The sequence below is a fragment of the Schistocerca piceifrons genome, chromosome 10 (genome assembly GCF_021461385.2).
Source record: "Schistocerca piceifrons isolate TAMUIC-IGC-003096 chromosome 10, iqSchPice1.1, whole genome shotgun sequence".
Taxonomy (NCBI): Eukaryota; Metazoa; Arthropoda; class Insecta; order Orthoptera; family Acrididae; genus Schistocerca; species Schistocerca piceifrons.
The window spans coordinates 22,938,886-22,956,357 of NC_060147.1; the positions used below are offsets into that span (position 1 = coordinate 22,938,886).

Sequence of the window (17,472 nt, forward strand, 5' to 3'; positions counted from 1 at the left end):
CCTGAGTCATCAGTCTTGCTTGGTGCCCAAACAGGTTCCCCATGCGGCATTGTAGGAATGTAACTTCGCCTGTCTCGACTTTTTTACCGTTTTAAAGGGAAATGAAGGGTGAGAGATTGGGTTCAATGTCTGTTCCACTTCCTCCCTTATGACCTGTTGAAACAACTCAGTTTTTTGCTCGCCATGCAATCCGAGTGTCTTCTGAACTTCCTCTCTCACTATCTGAAGAACAACACTTGTGAATCAGTTCCTTCTTCCATCACAGACATCGATACGACGTTTGGAAGCTGTTCAAACTTCTTGCTTGTAATTCTCCTTCAGAAGTAGGGCTTGATACATGCCTCATCAACACCCTTCATGAGACGTGCAACCTTATCTTCCTCCTTCATTCTAGGATCCACTATTTCACACAGCTCCAAGATGTCTTGAATGTATGTATATGCAAGATGCTGTCATTTCTCCTGGACGCTGTGCCCTACACTTTAATTTATCTTCAGCCTTGCACTTCTGTTGTTGTGTTTCACCGAAATACTTGTGCATTTCCACCTGTAATACTTCCCAGCTTGTGAACTTCTCCTCGTTGTTCTCATACCATTGCTTGGCAGTGCCCTCCAAGTAGAAAAATATGTTAGCCAAACACACAGTGTCATCCCATTTGTTAAATTTGGCTATACGCTCATATACCTTCAGCCACTTGTTTAGATCTTGGCCATTGTCACCAGAGAACCTGGAAGGATGTCTCATGTGGAGGCACACAATTGCTGCCATCGTAACATCCTCTTCTTCTTCTGTGTCTGGTAGATTGCGATCCGTGGAATATGGCTCGAACTTGGGTTTCTCGCTACACAAACGGTGGCTCTGTCGTGGCTTGATGGGAGCCACTGTGTCGTCAGTAATGTGCCCTATCGTAAGTTCCAATACCCAGCATCTCCGCCAGTATAATGTCATGTAGAAGACGGTGTAATTAGATGAGTGACAAACACTAACTTCACTTAACTACCGTTTATTCAGCACTTGCACATACAAGAGCGCAGAGCGAACTGCCTCCGGTCAGAACACATACGGTATACATACTGTTATATCCTAGGCAGTAATGCCACCCGAGCCCGCTGCCAAAAGGTTGGCAGCATCAAAGTCCGGACGCCGTCCGCATAAGCAGCGCCAGCGAGACAGCAAATCGCCGCAAGTCTGCGCGCGCCACCGCTGGCTTCTGGCTTCTTAAGTGCTGGAGTCGCGAGCGCTAGGATAGTTCTGTATTCGCCGCTCAGTTGTATACTCGCCACCGAATTGTGTACTTGCTAGTCAGTTGTGTGTTCATCGCAGCAGAGTTGTTGTTTGTAGTCAGCCGACGCTGACCTATCCGCTCCGACTCGAACTAGACAGATTTCTGTAGACACGGAGTTCCCTACTGAGTATCTGTATCTTCGTAAATAAAGATAAGTACCGACTTTTATTTAATCAGAGTGTTTGGGTTTTCATCTTTCTGTTCACTGTTCCAGCGGCCCGCTATTAAAAGTGTGGCGGTGACTTCGTAAGCTATTTCTACAGCGAATTGTTTGTCGCTACGAATACCGCCACAAAACATACAGCTACAGAACATTCCAGTACAAAGACTGTTGCCATTTGTGGATACTTCTAGAATGTACTCGAACCAAATACAGAAATTAAAATTTTACAGTTCAGGTAAATTTTGAACTCACGACCCTCCATGCAACAGTCTAGTATCATAACCACTACACTATGGCGACTGTGCTGCGCAGCTTCTTCTGTGACGTTATAACAGAACATTTGCATTGTTGTGCCATTGGATGCTGCTGGTGGTGGAGTGGGAGGGGGAGAGGTGATAGGGAGACCGATGGTAGTAAAAAGAGGGGGTGTCATTTTTTAGTTCTTGCCTAGAGTGGCAAAGCACATAGCAATGGCCGTGCAGATGGCCCAGCAATACAGCTTTAAGTCCGAGAATGTAAATGGCAAGTACATTGTCAGGTTGTTGCCAGTGCCATCTTTCACTGCCTGTGAGTGGGTACTCGGACTTAATGCACAAAGACGAAGGCACAGTACAACAATGTATTCACTGAAAATGAAAAAAAAGGGATCGATAAGCAAGGGGATGGGGGTTAGACATTGAAAGAGGGAGGAGTAAACTGTGAAAGGGGAAGTGCGTACAGCAGTTATTCTTGTGAAGGTGTGTTGTAGCTTAGTGAGTTTCTTCAACAGAAGCTGCTAGTGATTGCCAGTGATTCGTGCAAGAATGCCTCACATTGCTATTCACACAGCACTACTTCTTGGGAGACTAGTACACATGTCTCACTTATAGAACCAGCATTTTGAAACTATCCCGGTCTGTACTGTTAAGTAACTTTGACTTTGAAATGAGAGGCAGGGCCCGATCAAGCAGATTCGAACAGTCCCGGAGTCCAGATCATCAGTTATTGAATAGTGGGCCTCACTCTGCAAAGTATTTGACATAAATTAGTTACGTCTGCGGCCCAGTGAAATTCGCAGAATCTTTTGCTCAGACAGTAGCCTCGTCACTGCTAATCTCAACACACACCTCTGTACATTTGCCAGCTGTCATGGTAGATCTTCATCCGCCACGCAGTTCGCTCTAACACCTGCTACATTTTTTTCCGTTGAAGATTCGAATAGTAATTGACTGTAACTTGCACTCTGTGGTGCCATTTTCGTTCACAGCAATTTTAACTAGTCGTTTACAAAGAGAAAGTGACAGCAGTAGGAAAAAGCACACTTATGAGTCATTTTGGTTATGATTACTGAATGAGAAGACCGACCTGCTGAACTAAATAGAGACTGGTCCCAAACTGTGGGTTTCCTATGCTTACGCACTGGTGTCAGGTCATACAGCCTCAGGAGAAGCGAGGCCACTTCTGTCAACCAGAAGTGTTACAGTTATTGTGTTTTGGAATGCAAAAGGAATATCTCTTGTGGATTTTAGATATAGAAGGAGAACTGGCTGCGAGGCTAAGAAAATGAAAAAGATCGTACAAAACAAACGACACAGCCTCTCGATTACTATTGTGTTTTGACACGAAAGCCCTCAGCCACACTCTGCCAAGGGCAAACAGGGGAACTGTTGCTGTTGCCTTATTTTAACAGGATTTTTTGAGTGTGTGCAGTACAGCCCAGGCTCGGTTTCTGTGCAGAAAATTGGTTTGACTTCAAAGACTTTGACTCTGACAGAAACTCGAGATGCCGTCAGGTTGAAATCTCAGAGAGCAGAATTTTATGTGGAGACAATCTGTCAGCTACTTAAGATATATGAATAGTGATTATGTAGAGAAGAAATACAAAGTACTGATTTCGAGATTTTTTTTTAACAAATTTGATTTGGGTTCTCCAGTGTTCACTTTATCACTTAGGGGACTTTCCGTATAGTGCCCGTTAAAACTGAAGCTCCACTTACATTCCTACAGGTGATCCCTACTGCGGTCGGAGTGCCGGCGACGGTGCTGGTGAACGCACTACCGGCGCCACTGCTGCTGCAGCCGGGCGTGGTGGCGGTGGACGGCACAACGGCAGTGCAGATCCCGCATCTCGTGGCGGCCGCGGGCGGCGTCCTGCAGCAGCCCACCTCGGCTGCCGACCTGTTCCAGCCCCACCAGGCGGCGGCGGCGGCCGCTCCCGCCCCCGCGCCCACGCCCCAGCAGCACCTGCCGCAGCACGGCCACCACCACCAGCAACAACAGCACCACCAGCACCAGCACCACCGCGTCGCCACGTCGGTCGCTTCCGTGCACCACGGTCACCACGCCGTCGGCGCGCAGGCTACACTCCCGCAACGCAAGGCTGGCGGCAAGAGGCGCAAGGTGCCTCCGCAGACTGTCGCGTCGATGCTGCACGTTGCGCAGCAGCAACAGCAGCAGCAGCAGCAGCAGCAGCAGCAACAGCTGCAGGTATTTGGACTGTTCACAAAATTGGGCGGTTTCATTGTTTCAAAATGGTAAAGAGCAGCAATCAGTTGTTGTTTCCATTTTAGCTTCATTAGAGCAGATCCATATTTTGGCTAGTAACTGGCCATTATCGAAGCTGAAATCAGAGAATATGTGGAATTTACACAGACTAGACAACTGCCGTAGGGGGACACAGAGCCCTCTTCAAAATGTGTGTTTTTTATATATATATATATATATATATATCTAAAAAGAAAGATGATGAAACTTACCAAACAAAAGCGCTGGCAGGTCGATAGACACACAAACAAACACAAACATACACACAAAATTCTAGCTTTCGCAGCCAATGGTTGCCTCGTCAGGAAAGAGGGAAGGAGAAGGAAAGACAAAAGGATATGGGTTTTAAGGGAGAGGGTAAGGAGTCATTCCAATCCCGGGAGCGGAAAGACTTACCTTAGGGGGAAAAAAGGACAGGTATACACTCGCACACACACACATATCCATCCACACATACACAGACACAAGCAGACATTTGTAAAGGCAAAGAGTTTGGGCAGAGATGTCAGTCGGGGCGGATGTACAGAGGCAAAGATGAAGTTGAAAGACAGGTGGGGTATGAGCGGCGGCAAATTGAAATTAGAAATTAGCGGAGATTGAGGCCTGGCGGATAGCGAGAAGAAAGGATATGCTGAAGGGCAAGTTCCCATCTCCGGAGTTCTGACAGGTTGGTGTTAGTGGGAAGTATCCAGATAACCCGGACGGTGTAACACTGTGCCAAGATGTGCTGGCCGTGCACCAAGGCATGTTTAGCCACAGGGTGATCCTCATTACCAACAAACACTGTCTGCCTGTGTCCATTCATGCGAATGGACAGTTTGTTGCTGGTCATTCCCACATAGAACGCTTCACAGTGTAGGCAGGTCAGTTGGTAAATCACGTGGGTGCTTTCACACGTGGCTCTGCCTTTGATCGTGTACACCTTCCGGGTTACAGGACTGGAATAGGTGGTGGTGGGAGGGTGCATGGGACAGGTTTTACACCGGGGGCGGTTACAGGGGTAGGAGCCAGAGGGTAGGGAAGGTGGTTTGGGGATTTCATAGGGATGAACTAAGAGGTTGCGAAGGTTAGGTGGACGGCGGAAAGACACTCTTGGTGGAGTGGGGAGGATTTCATGAAGGATGGATCTCATTTCAGGGCAGGATTTGAGGAAGTCGTATCCCTGCTGGAGAGCCACATTCAGAATCTGATCCAGTCCCGGAAAGTATCCTGTCACAAGTGGGGCACTTTTGGGGTTCTTCTGTGGAAGGTTCCGGGTTTGAGGAGATGAGGATGTGGCTCTGGTTATTTGCTTCTGTACCAGGTCGGGAGGGTAGTTACGGGATGCAAAAGCTGTTTTTAGGTTGTTGGTGTAATGGTTCAAGGATTCCGGACTGGAGCAGATTCGTTTGCCACGAAGACCTAGGCTGTAGGGAAGGGACCGTTTGATGTGGAATGGGTGGCAGCTGTCATAATGGAGGTACTGTTGCTTGTTGGTGGGTTTAATGTGGACGGACGTGTGAAGCTGGCCATTGGACAGGTGGAGGTCAACGTCAAGGAAAGTGGCATGGGATTTGGAGTAGGACCAGGTGAATCTGATGGAACCAAAGGAGTTGAGGTTGGAGAGGAAATTCTGGAGTTCTTCTTCACTGTGAGTCCAGATCACGAAAATGTCATCAATAAATCTGTACCAAACTTCGGGTTGGCAGGCCTGGGTAACCAGGAAGGCTTCCTCTAAGCGACCCATGAATAGGTTGGCATACGAGGGGGCCATCCTGGTACCCATGGCTGTTCCCTTTAATTGTTGGTATGTCTGGCCTTCAAAAGTGAAGAAGTTGTGGGTCAGGATGAAGCTGGCTAAGGTAATGAGGAAAGAGGTTTTAGGTAGGGCGGCAGGTGATCGGCGTGAAAGGAAGTGCTCCATCGCAGCGAGGCCCTGGACATGCGGAATATTTGTGTATAAGGAAGTGGCATCAATGGTTACAAGGATGGTTTCCGGGGGTAACAGACTGGGTAGGGATTCCAGGCGTTTGAGAAAGTGGTTGGCCTGCCAACCCGAAGTTTGGTACAGATTTATTGATGACATTTTCGTGATCTGGACTCACAGTGAAGAAGAACTCCAGAATTTCCTCTCCAACCTCAACTCCTTTGGTTCCATCAGATTCACCTGGTCCTACTCCAAATCCCATGCCACTTTCCTTGACGTTGACCTCCACCTGTCCAATGGCCAGCTTCACACGTCCGTCCACATTAAACCCACCAACAAGCAACAGTACCTCCATTATGACAGCTGCCACCCATTCCACATCAAACGGTCCCTTCCCTACAGCCTAGGTCTTCGTGGCAAACGAATCTGCTCCAGTCCGGAATCCTTGAACCATTACACCAACAACCTAAAAACAGCTTTTGCATCCCGTAACTACCCTCCCGACCTGGTACAGAAGCAAATAACCAGAGCCACATCCTCATCTCCTCAAACCCGGAACCTTCCACAGAAGAACCCCAAAAGTGCCCCACTTGTGACAGGATACTTTCCGGGACTGGATCAGATTCTGAATGTGGCTCTCCAGCAGGGATACGACTTCCTCAAATCCTGCCCTGAAATGAGATCCATCCTTCATGAAATCCTCCCCACTCCACCAAGAGTGTCTTTCCGCCGTCCACCTAACCTTCGCAACCTCTTAGTTCATCCCTATGAAATCCCCAAACCACCTTCCCTACCCTCTGGCTCCTACCCCTGTAACCGCCCCCGGTGTAAAACCTGTCCCATGCACCCTCCCACCACCACCTATTCCAGTCCTGTAACCCGGAAGGTGTACACGATCAAAGGCAGAGCCACGTGTGAAAGCACCCACGTGATTTACCAACTGACCTGCGTACACTGTGAAGCGTTCTATGTGGGAATGACCAGCAACAAACTGTCCATTCGCATGAATGGACACAGGCAGACAGTGTTTGTTGGTAATGAGGATCACCCTGTGGCTAAACATGCCTTGGTGCACGGCCAGCACATCTTGGCACAGTGTTACACCGTCCGGGTTATCTGGATACTTCCCACTAACACCAACCTGTCAGAACTCCGGAGATGGGAACTTGCCCTTCAGCATATCCTTTCTTCTCGCTATCCGCCAGGCCTCAATCTCCGCTAATTTCTAATTTCAATTTGCCGCCGCTCATACCCCACCTGTCTTTCAACTTCATCTTTGCCTCTGTACATCCGCCCCGACTGACATCTCTGCCCAAACTCTTTGCCTTTACAAATGTCTGCTTGTGTCTGTGTATGTGTGGATGGATATGTGTGTGTGTGCGAGTGTATACCTGTCCTTTTTTCCCCCTAAGGTAAGTCTTTCCGCTCCCGGGATTGGAATGACTCCTTACCCTCTCCCTTAAAACCCATATCCTTTTGTCTTTCCTTCTCCTTCCCTCTTTCCTGACGAGGCAACCATTGGTTGCGAAAGCTAGAATTTTGTGTGTATGTTTGTGTTTGTTTGTGTGTCTATCGACCTGCCAGCGCTTTTGTTTGGTAAGTTTCATCATCTTTCTTTTTAGATATATTTTTCCCACGTGGAATGTTTCCCTCTATTATATTCATATCATATATATATATATATATATATATAAATATAATAGAGGGAAACATTCCACGTGGGAAAAATATATCTAAAAAGAAAGATGATGAAACTTACCAAACAAAAGCGCTGGCAGGTCGATGAATGGACACAGGCTTTTGTTTGGTAAGTTTCATCATCTTTCTTTTTAGATATATATATATATATATATATATATATATATATATATATATATATATACACACACACACACACACACACACACACACACACACATTAGGCTGCGGCCCAAGAGATATTTCTTTACCTTATGCTTCATCTTTAATGCTGGAGACATCATCACAGGCTTCAAAGACTCGGACAGCAGTTTCAAACTTGAAACAATCTCAGTAAACCAAACTGGTTTCTTTACCTTATGCTTCATCTTTAATGCTGGAGACATCATCACAGGCTTCAAAGACTCGGACAGCAGTTTCAAACTTGAAACAATCTCAGTAAACCAAACTGGTGCAACATCTCCAGCATTACGAGACAAAATATTATTAATAGAAATATGCCTTAGACCATGGCCTAAATCCCATAAAACAAAATTCACTAAGAATGCAGATATGATAGTTCCTGGCTTGTACAGCTGTAATTTCGCGAGTAGTTATGTATAACGTATTCAGGCATGTGTAGTTGTGTGTAAAAGTTAGTTTAATTCTGTAATTTAGTTTTCCAGTGTCTTGTTATCTCCACCCTCCTCCTCTCTTTAAGTCAAATCATCTGATGACAATTTGCTAAACAGTCAAAACTGGACGTGATACTAGTTATAAGACTGGAGGCTGAGAAATGTATTAAAAAGATTTGAACTATGTGGAGTGAGATGAAACAGAGATCCATGCGTGTTCACAGATTCTTTGGGAATATTTAATTGGAGAGGGAATGAGATTTGTGCATCTGCTAGAAAAAGAGAGGCTGTGTCGAGTGTTGTGCAGGAGTGGACTTTGGTGACAGAATGGTGGAGATGCAACACCTATGATGTCAGCCCTCCACCCACTACCAGCTCTGAGGTGTAATATGCTCACCAATCACTGCCAATAGCTCACTGTTAAAATAGTGTCATAGCAGTGAGTAACTGGCAACTTTTGACCTGTTTGTAGGAGAAAGGTAGTTCTGTGCTAGTGAAATGGGGATCCTGAATTGCAGTTGTTCTATCATACTGACAGCTATGAGGTTAAAAGGTATATGCTTGAGATCCAGCACGAGCCTTGGTCAGAGAGATGGAGTGGGCAATGACTGATGCTCAGGTTCAGCACAATATGAAATTGTATCTCTAAAAGTTATGAGAAATGAGGGCGATAGAGAATGGAGATTAAGAAACTGATTGTTAAACTGCAAAATATGAAGTTCTCCGTAGCAACTGGGTGTGTTTCAGCTCTGAGCGGCTCTTTGACACTTCCTGTTTCTCAGGGCCAGTAGTTTCTTAAAAAAAAAAAATGGTTTTTTATCTACCTCTTGACCCTGCTTGCCCCAGTCCCCCAGGTCCTGTCCAGGTCGCAAATGGTGTGCGAATAATAATCATAAGTAAGCATCTGTGCGAGTGCAAATCTGTATGCTATTGTTGTGAGATGTATGCAGGAAGAAGCAGTATCCATGAGTGTGAGTACTTCTTGGGAAACTGGTGCACGTATCTTGCTTTTTGGTGAGTCCCTGAGCCGGTCCTGCAAAACTGTCCTCTCAACAAATACCCTTTACTCCGAAGTGATAGGCTCGAGATTTGTTCAAGGAAAAGTTTGGCTGTGGCCATGCAGTATTAATCCATCTCAGCTCATCCACTTGCCGGTGGGACTCTCACGTGTAGTGTTTCTTGTGAACAGGTTATCTTGTATGGTCATTCATACTGTGTCTGCTGGCAGCTGTGAGGTCCTCTTCCTGGCTGAAGAGGTTCATTTGCACAGAATAGCAGTCCCATTCTGTCTCGTAGTGGTGGAATGGTGGTTATGGTCATGGAAATCTTGAGTGTGAACTTAAATATAATGTTCCTGAGGTACTGCATGCACTAAGAACTTTATATTACTAAATTAACAAACTTCTATGGTATATTCATGAGAAGATATTAAGCTTGAAGTAGGTGTGTGACAGTTAAGGAACCTTTTTAAGGTAAATATATAAATTAATTGAATCATTCGAATAAAAAGAAATTTGTTTATTTGGTTGCACCACAAAAGCAAATTCACAGTTGATGTATAATGATAAAGAATTTTTGGTTTTTGAGCCTTAGTTTGAAACCTAGTTGTAGAAAAATAATTCACCCTCGGCTCACTGCACAGCTTTATGTCATCAGTTTATTTCCGAACAACTATCTAATGGTTAAACCATTGTGGTTAATACTATTACCTAGTGATGTGGGCTAGGCAAATGCCTAGTGGGCAGGACATTTATAAATGGGCACTTGCCAGGGAATTGGCCCAAAGCAGTTTTAAATGCTCAAAATCTGAGCACTTATAAAAAAACGTACTTTTTTAAAGTTTGTACTGCTAGAATGCATAATTTACCAATTAAAATATGGGATGGGATGATACTTTTGATATTACAAGTAAGTAAATGTTTACGTGTTAACATACATTTGTCGTTCATAGTCTTTTTTACTAATAACAAAAGGAATGAAGAGAGAAACATGGTGTTGCCCCCCCCCCCCCCTCTCATGTCCTCATGCTATATCAAGGAAGGGTGCGTGTTACTGGTAGCTGCTTTTCATTTACAATGCCCTTTTTATTTTTACCAGTCCTCACACACACACACACACACACACACACACACACACACACACAACAACAACAACAACAACAACAACAACATTGCCCGTAGTTCATCACTTTGTAATATAACACACTGTATAATCCGTGTAAACTCTCAGAAACTGAACAATGGTTATTGATGACAAAAATATAACTTAATGTATTAAGCAGCTGGTATGCATTTCTTGGTAATGAATGTATTCTTAAATTTTGAACTGTTATCAGTGAAAAAAGAGCTTTATTGTCAGATGTAGTGACAAAACAAAGATGCTGGAATTGTTCAATTCTGATACTAGTCGATTCCTAGAGAATTGATTCTTGAACAATTGGAGTTGGCATATGACTCAGGCCTAATTAAAATCATTATGGATAAACTTTTTTTGCTCTAATATTTTTGCAGTAGTATAGCATAAGTAAAAATACTACCTACAGGCTACCTACTTAATATAAACTATGTTTTATATCAAGAATTACTTTTAAACTTGAGTTTTGTTTTCTTTTTTTTATTATTATGCACTGCCCCAGGAATTAACCTCATTACAAATTTATATTTACGTTTACAGTCCCTAACTCTCAAGCAGCTTTTTCAACTTGGTTGCCCAAACATTGCAGAAGCAGTGCTGTAAAACACCTTTTCTTATACAAAATATCAGTTTAAAATTTTTTAGTAAGTTCCACTTATCAGTCAATCCTTAAAATGCGTGAATGCCTGGGCATTTATGAATATTGGGTATTTGCGCAGGCATTGATCCTGGACATTTCCCCTAACTTATAAATGCCCAGGCATTTTACCTCACTACTGTTACACCTATGTAGCTTTTGTGTTGTCTCCCACACAGTGTACTAATACAGAAAAGTAGCGAGCCTAGACGTGCCGTAGTTACAGGTCGTGCACTCTGTGCAAAAGCGGCATATATATTTCCAGGGGTACCAGCCCGGGGCGATGCTGACGATCGTGCCGGGGAAGGGTGGCGCACCTGCGCAGATCGTGGTGGGCGGTGCTCCGCCCTCCCACTCGCACACGCCTGCGAGCGCAGCTGCCGGGCAGCAGCCGCCTTCCGGCCCGCAGGCAGCGCAGCCCCCACCTCCGCCACCGCCACAACCGCAGCCGTCACCCATCAACCTGCTGCAGCCCGTCAGTGTGGTGCAGAACTTCCAGCCGGCCTTCCAGCAGTTCATCGTGCCGGGTCTGGGCGGCATGGTGATGGCCGCCGACGGCACCGCCGCCCTGTTGCCTGATGCCGGAGTCCAGCTGCAGGTCAGTGCCGACGTGGGGCAAACAAATTACTCATTTACACAATTAGAGAAGTTGCGTTGTCAATTTCATTCACTTGTTTGTGCAGTAGGAGTCACTTTACACTGTGACATTGCAGGAAGTGAATTAGTGTTTGAATGTGCTGATTTAGTTGTGACACTCTTTAGAAAAAGGGGTAGATTTCGGGAAAGTCACCCAGACCCTCGGGTCAGGGGAGACTTGTCGTACGGGATGAGAAGGTAAGACAGAGTCTGTGTGATTATTCCTCTCAGACTATTAGTTTCCAAAATGTAGATCATTGTCACTTATCAAGACAATTTATGTGGTCTGATTATTGGTGTCATCCAGCATTCATCAAAAGTTTAGGACTACAGTCATCACCATTATCGAAGGCTAAGTGCTATATGAGGGAGAGTCATAATTGTCAAGATATGACCATAAAACTCACACTTCAGTACCACACATTTTTTTGAGGAACAGAGTGCTCCATGGTGGTTTCAGTTGTAGAAGTCTGCATTCCTGTTCAAAAAACATTCTTCTGGAAAACCTGGAATTCTCAGTGAATTACAGTTGACCTGGAAATATCAGGGAATTTAAGGAATTTCATAAAACTTCCTGGCAAGTTAAAACTGTGTGCCGGACCAAGACTCGAACTTGGGACCTTTGCCTTTTGTGGGCAAGTGCTCTACCATCTGAGCTATCCAAGCACAACTCACAACCCACCCTCACAGCTTCAATTATACTAGTACCTCTCATTCTGCAATTTCATAAAATCTCAGGGATTTCTGTATTTTTAACCCAGTATTGAAATTGAATTTTATTTAGTTTTGGAAATCACAAATTTTAAAACACTTAATATCTCAAAGTGTATTAATCATGTAAATATTATTTGATATAAATTATCGATGCGGTTAAACTACTGCTTATGGCTGGTATATAGCTCAGCAGAGAGGAAAGAAAACTCATATTGTGTTACGCTACCACTCCCAACCCCCACCCACCTTCTGCCGCTCACAATTAATTTATCAGGAGCTCCTTGACACCTTCTGCCTTCTCACACCTGGATATCTGAGGGAATTCTCTTTCCAAAGTTTGGGTAGCCACGATGATGCAACCTCAATAATCATCTCCTCATTGTTCTGGTGATACCTTTGTCTTGACATCCTCCTGTAACTTTGCGAGAAGATTATGGTTGTATGCCCCTGTGACAGTTTCTCACTAATGAGCATAATCTGTTGGCACTACACTGAGGCAGTCCCAAAAACACTCGACCTTTACTGTGCCTGATGATGGTCAGGTCTTCATCTTTCTTGACGTTGGTGAATCCACATAATTCCACTGCTTGCTCTGCTCCTTTGCCTCAGAGGCCATAGTGATGCACACAGCATCTGTCTGCAGTGATTAGCCAGGTAAAGAAGTCCTGGATTGGTCCTATACAGTTGCACCAAATCCTCTGCTGCCTCAGGATGGCTGGCTTTGAAAGTTTCAGAACCCGGCAGGCCTTGTCATGTCCTAAATGTCATGCAGGATGTTGAATAATATTTCTATCAGTGTTGATGAAAATTTAGAAAGCCTGTATACAAGATGTCCCACTCAAACCTCCCTGATTTCAAGGACCCAGGAGAGAAAAACCACTGTAGATATGACAATGAAACATGCACTACAGTTTAGAGCATCTCAAAGAATTTATATTCCCATGTCAGAAGTGCCAAGTACCGTCGCCAGAGTGCAGCATGGCCGCATGAGGTGAAAGTGGCAACTCTACAGCAGCATGTGCAAGCAGTAGTGTGGTTTGCAGAAATAAAATCGCCAATGACTCTGCATAGAAATTATCGTCATGTGTATGAGTGTGTTCCACCTGATGTGAAAACAATTAAGGAATAGGAATGGTATAGGAAGTTTCTGGCAACAGGAAGAGTTCTGAGACATTCTGACAGTGCACTTTATGGAGTTTTAAAAGAGACAGTGGAGGACATCAGACAAACGTTTCTCAGAAGCTCACGTAAGTCAATTCATCAAGCATCTAGGCAACTTGATGTACCTCAGTCAACATCGCATCGTGTAGATGGCCTGCGTCTTCATACATGTGCTTACAGAGCGCAAATTATGCAACATCTGACGCCAAACGACAAACCACGCCGACAACAATTTTCTGCAGATATGCTGCAGCATATTGATATGGATGCCAACTTCCTGGAAAGATGTTTATTCTCAGATGAGGCAACCTTTCATCTATTAAGAAGTGTTAATAGGCGTAATGTTCGGATTTGGGGTTTGCAAAATCCGCACGTTGTCATTGAACACGTTTGTGGTACCCCTAAACTAATCAACTGGTGCAGACAAATGCACGACAAGATTGTTAGACCGTTCTTCTTTGCAGAACAAACAGTGAATGGGTCAGTATATCTGGGCATGTTCGAGCAGTTTGTGTACCCTCAGATACAAGACATGCAACCCAATATCATTTTTCAACAAGATGGAGCTCCGCCGCATTGACCAACGGTTGTTCACAAGTTCCTGGATAGGAAATTTCCCAATTGTCGGATCGCATGCGGAGGACCCATTGCGCTTGAATTCTTCGTGTGGGGATTCTTGAAGGACTGCGTGTATGCAACCAAAGTGGATGATATACCTACATTGTGACGTCGTATCACTAATGCGATTGCAACAATAACAGAAGAAATGTTACAAAGAACTTGGCAAGAAATTGAATATAGACTCGATATTCTTCGTTCTACAAGTGGTTCACATGTAATATTTATGGAGTGAGGGAACTGCTGGTCAAATTTACAAACATGTTGTAACGTACTCGAGGTTCCAAAATGAGTGCTTAGTTTGCATTGTGAGGCACATACGAGTGTATTTGAAGCTGTCTCATAAACACGTGAAAACTTTTCCCGGCTGGAGTTGAGCTGTCTTTTGTGTGACATTCTTATTTTCTCCTGTATCTCCTTTAATTCCAATTTGTTCAGTTTTCTGCTCCCACTTTTATGATAAATGAGCTGCAGTGAAACTACTTACGCAAACATGTACCTGGCTATTCTGTAGTCACGTTGGATTGGCAGTGCGAGCTGTTGTCAGGTATGCCAGCCTGAATGGGTCCTGTAAAGCTCACCAGGCTTACGGGAACCCAAACTGGCCTGCTTTGACCACTGTGCTTCAGAACACACGTACGCTTGCGTCTTCCGTGCAGCAGCTTGAGCTGTTTTAGTGGATGTGGCAGAGGTAGGGGGGCAGGGAGACTTAGAGGAGAATTTGTACACCTCTGACTGTTACCATACACTCCCGACGACACCGCACGGGTTGTTTCCTATGGGATACACACACTACTGCACAGTATTTTACTTTTATCAATGCAATACATGCAATACACAGTCTTGTTTCAGCTCCTGTATCAATGTGCTACATACTGTGGCACTGGCTTTTCAGTGTGTATCTGGACTGCAGATCTGCACCAAACAATCAAAATAATAATTATATAACATTTTTTAGGGGATACATAAAATTTTGTGAGTACCTTTCATAAGATGGATGCACTTCTGTTGACTGCTTAGCACTGAATAAGTTGCCATCTAATCTAAAAGCCGTAAATTCAACTAAATACTTAGGTATTACAATTACGAACAACTTAAATTGGAAAGAACACATAGCAAATGTTGTGGGGAAGGCTAACCAAAGGCTGCGTTTTATTGGCAGAGCACTTAGAAAATGTAACAGACCTACTAAGGAGACTGGCTACACTACACTTGGCGCCCTCTTTTAGAATACTGCTGCGTGGACAGAGTACATCGAAAAAGTTCAAAGAAAGGCACGTTTTGTAATATTGCGAAATATGGGAGAGAGTGTCACAGAAATGATACAGGATTTGAGCTGGAAATCATTAAAAGAAAGGTGTTTTTCGTTGCGACAGAATCCTCTCACGGAAATTCCAATCACCAACTTTCTCCTTCGAATGCTAAAATATTTTGTTGACACCGACCTACATAGGGAGGAACAATCATCATGATAAAATAAGGGAAATCAGAGCTTGTACGGAAAGATATAGGTGCTCATTCTTTCCGCGCGCTATACAAGATTGGAATAATAGAGAATTGTGAAGGTGGTTCGATGAACCCTCTGCCAGGCACTTGAATGTGATTTGCAGAGTATCCATGTAGATGCAAGTATCTGCAAATGCCCCTGTTGACATAACGGCTCTAGTAATACAAAAGCAAGTAATAAGTGTACTCAGGCAGTTTGTTTTTATATGAAGATAAGATTTATCTGTGTGAAATAAATATCTGTCTCGGCTTCATTTCATGTGATTCTTTGTCCATCGGGTCATTTCTTCAGCTTTGGGAACAAGGTAATTACAAGAGCTAAATACAATTTTCAGGTGAAGATTATGCAGTTTCACAGCAATAATCCAAAAACTGGTGGATGTGCGTTGTTGTAATGAACTAGAATTTTCTTCTTTGTGAGATACGGATGTTTGCCTCGGAAAGCAACCTTCAGTTTGTCTCGTAGTGAAGTGTGATACATCCCAATGATGGTTCTGCCCATCTGGAGTTAGCAAGAAGACATTACTTCATGCAGATGATACCACATTTGCTTCCTTTTTTGTGCTTTCGCCTTTCCTCACCTATTGTTGTGACAGCACCTCCACCTCGTGCATGTAACGATGCAGGGGAAGAGCTATGTTCATTAGAGCACTTTTTTATCACCAATTAAGGGGCACGTTATCTGTCGAGCAGGACTTTTGCAGTGTCGCTAAGCTCGAGTGCACTCAATCGACGTTTGTTCGGTAAGGCGTGGCAAATTTTTGCCACGGTCTCAGTGGTCATTGAGGCTTTCAAACGTCCCTGGTGCCAGCCACATTCATCCAATGCGTGACGGTGCTTAAATTTGGCATTAATCTTCTCCAGAGTTAAAAATAGAAAAAAGAATCTTTTAATGCCAAATTTAACTCCTATTTTATGTTTGTTGGGTGTAATCCTTTTAAAACGGAGTATTTTATCACACCTGGAATTTTGTCAGATTTCATTAAAATTTTAAAACTCAATTTTTTGCATTATCAGCACTTAAAAGCAATTAATGGTATGTTTCTGTACCTTCACAGCACGCTGTCTAAAGATTCGTAGCAGTTTGGACATTTGGTGAAACTTGACGTAAGACACTTCTGGAAATCTTTACTTATGTCACATTATACCTTCTGCAAAAGAAAACAGTTCCTTTAAAATCAGAGGCAGTTAATATACATGCCATCTAATGCTACAGCTGGATTCCTTAAAGCCCGTTTTTGACGAAGACGTCGTTAACGGACTGCTTTGTAATTGCACAGGGAGTGCTGCCACCCCAGCCTTTCGCCGGGGCGACCGCGGGCGGTCTGGTCATTCGAGCGACCGGAGTAGGCCAAGCGGGTGTCGGCGCCCAGGCGACTGCCGGGAAGTTCTTGTCGCCGGCTCCCCCGCAGTTCCTGGTCAACGGGAATGCCTTCAGTGGACAGCTTAGCCCCCTGGTGGCAGCTGGCGTCAGCCCCACACAGCACCACCAGGTATGTCCGGCCATCTGCCCACTACTGTCATTAAAAGTGCACAATATTTATTTGGACTACAAGTTTCGTTAAGAGGTGTACTACATAAAGGGGACAGAGAATTAATTTTTGCAGTCACCATTTAATGGGGTGGCAACTTGTCTGTGGAATTAGCAAGCAGGGTATTCTAAGGGAAACTGAATTTATTTGGAAAGATCAGGGAATTGTGAAAGAGCATTGGGTTCTGGGAGATTTTATGGGGTGTTGAGCTGGCCACTGATAGAAAGAAATGTTCTGAGTCATTTTGTTACAAATCTACTCTGCTTCAGAAACAATTGACTATTGAGGCATGTAAGAAAAGGTAAAGAAGGGCACTGAATTGTTGTAACGTTTGGTGCTACTTCTG

General features: G+C 44.3%; 1 protein-coding gene across 1 annotated transcript in view; it reads left to right on the forward strand.

Moving 5' to 3' along the window:
* LOC124718647 (mediator of RNA polymerase II transcription subunit 15-like) overlaps nt 1-17,472 on the forward strand; it is a 107,089-nt gene that overhangs the window by 62,745 nt on the left and 26,872 nt on the right. Inside the window, exons 9-12 of the mRNA XM_047244276.1 lie at nt 3,435-3,914; nt 11,225-11,338; nt 11,408-11,557; nt 16,875-17,087. Of these exons, the coding sequence (XP_047100232.1) occupies nt 3,435-3,914; nt 11,225-11,338; nt 11,408-11,557; nt 16,875-17,087 (957 nt within the window). The remainder of the gene's footprint in view (nt 1-3,434; nt 3,915-11,224; nt 11,339-11,407; nt 11,558-16,874; nt 17,088-17,472) is intronic.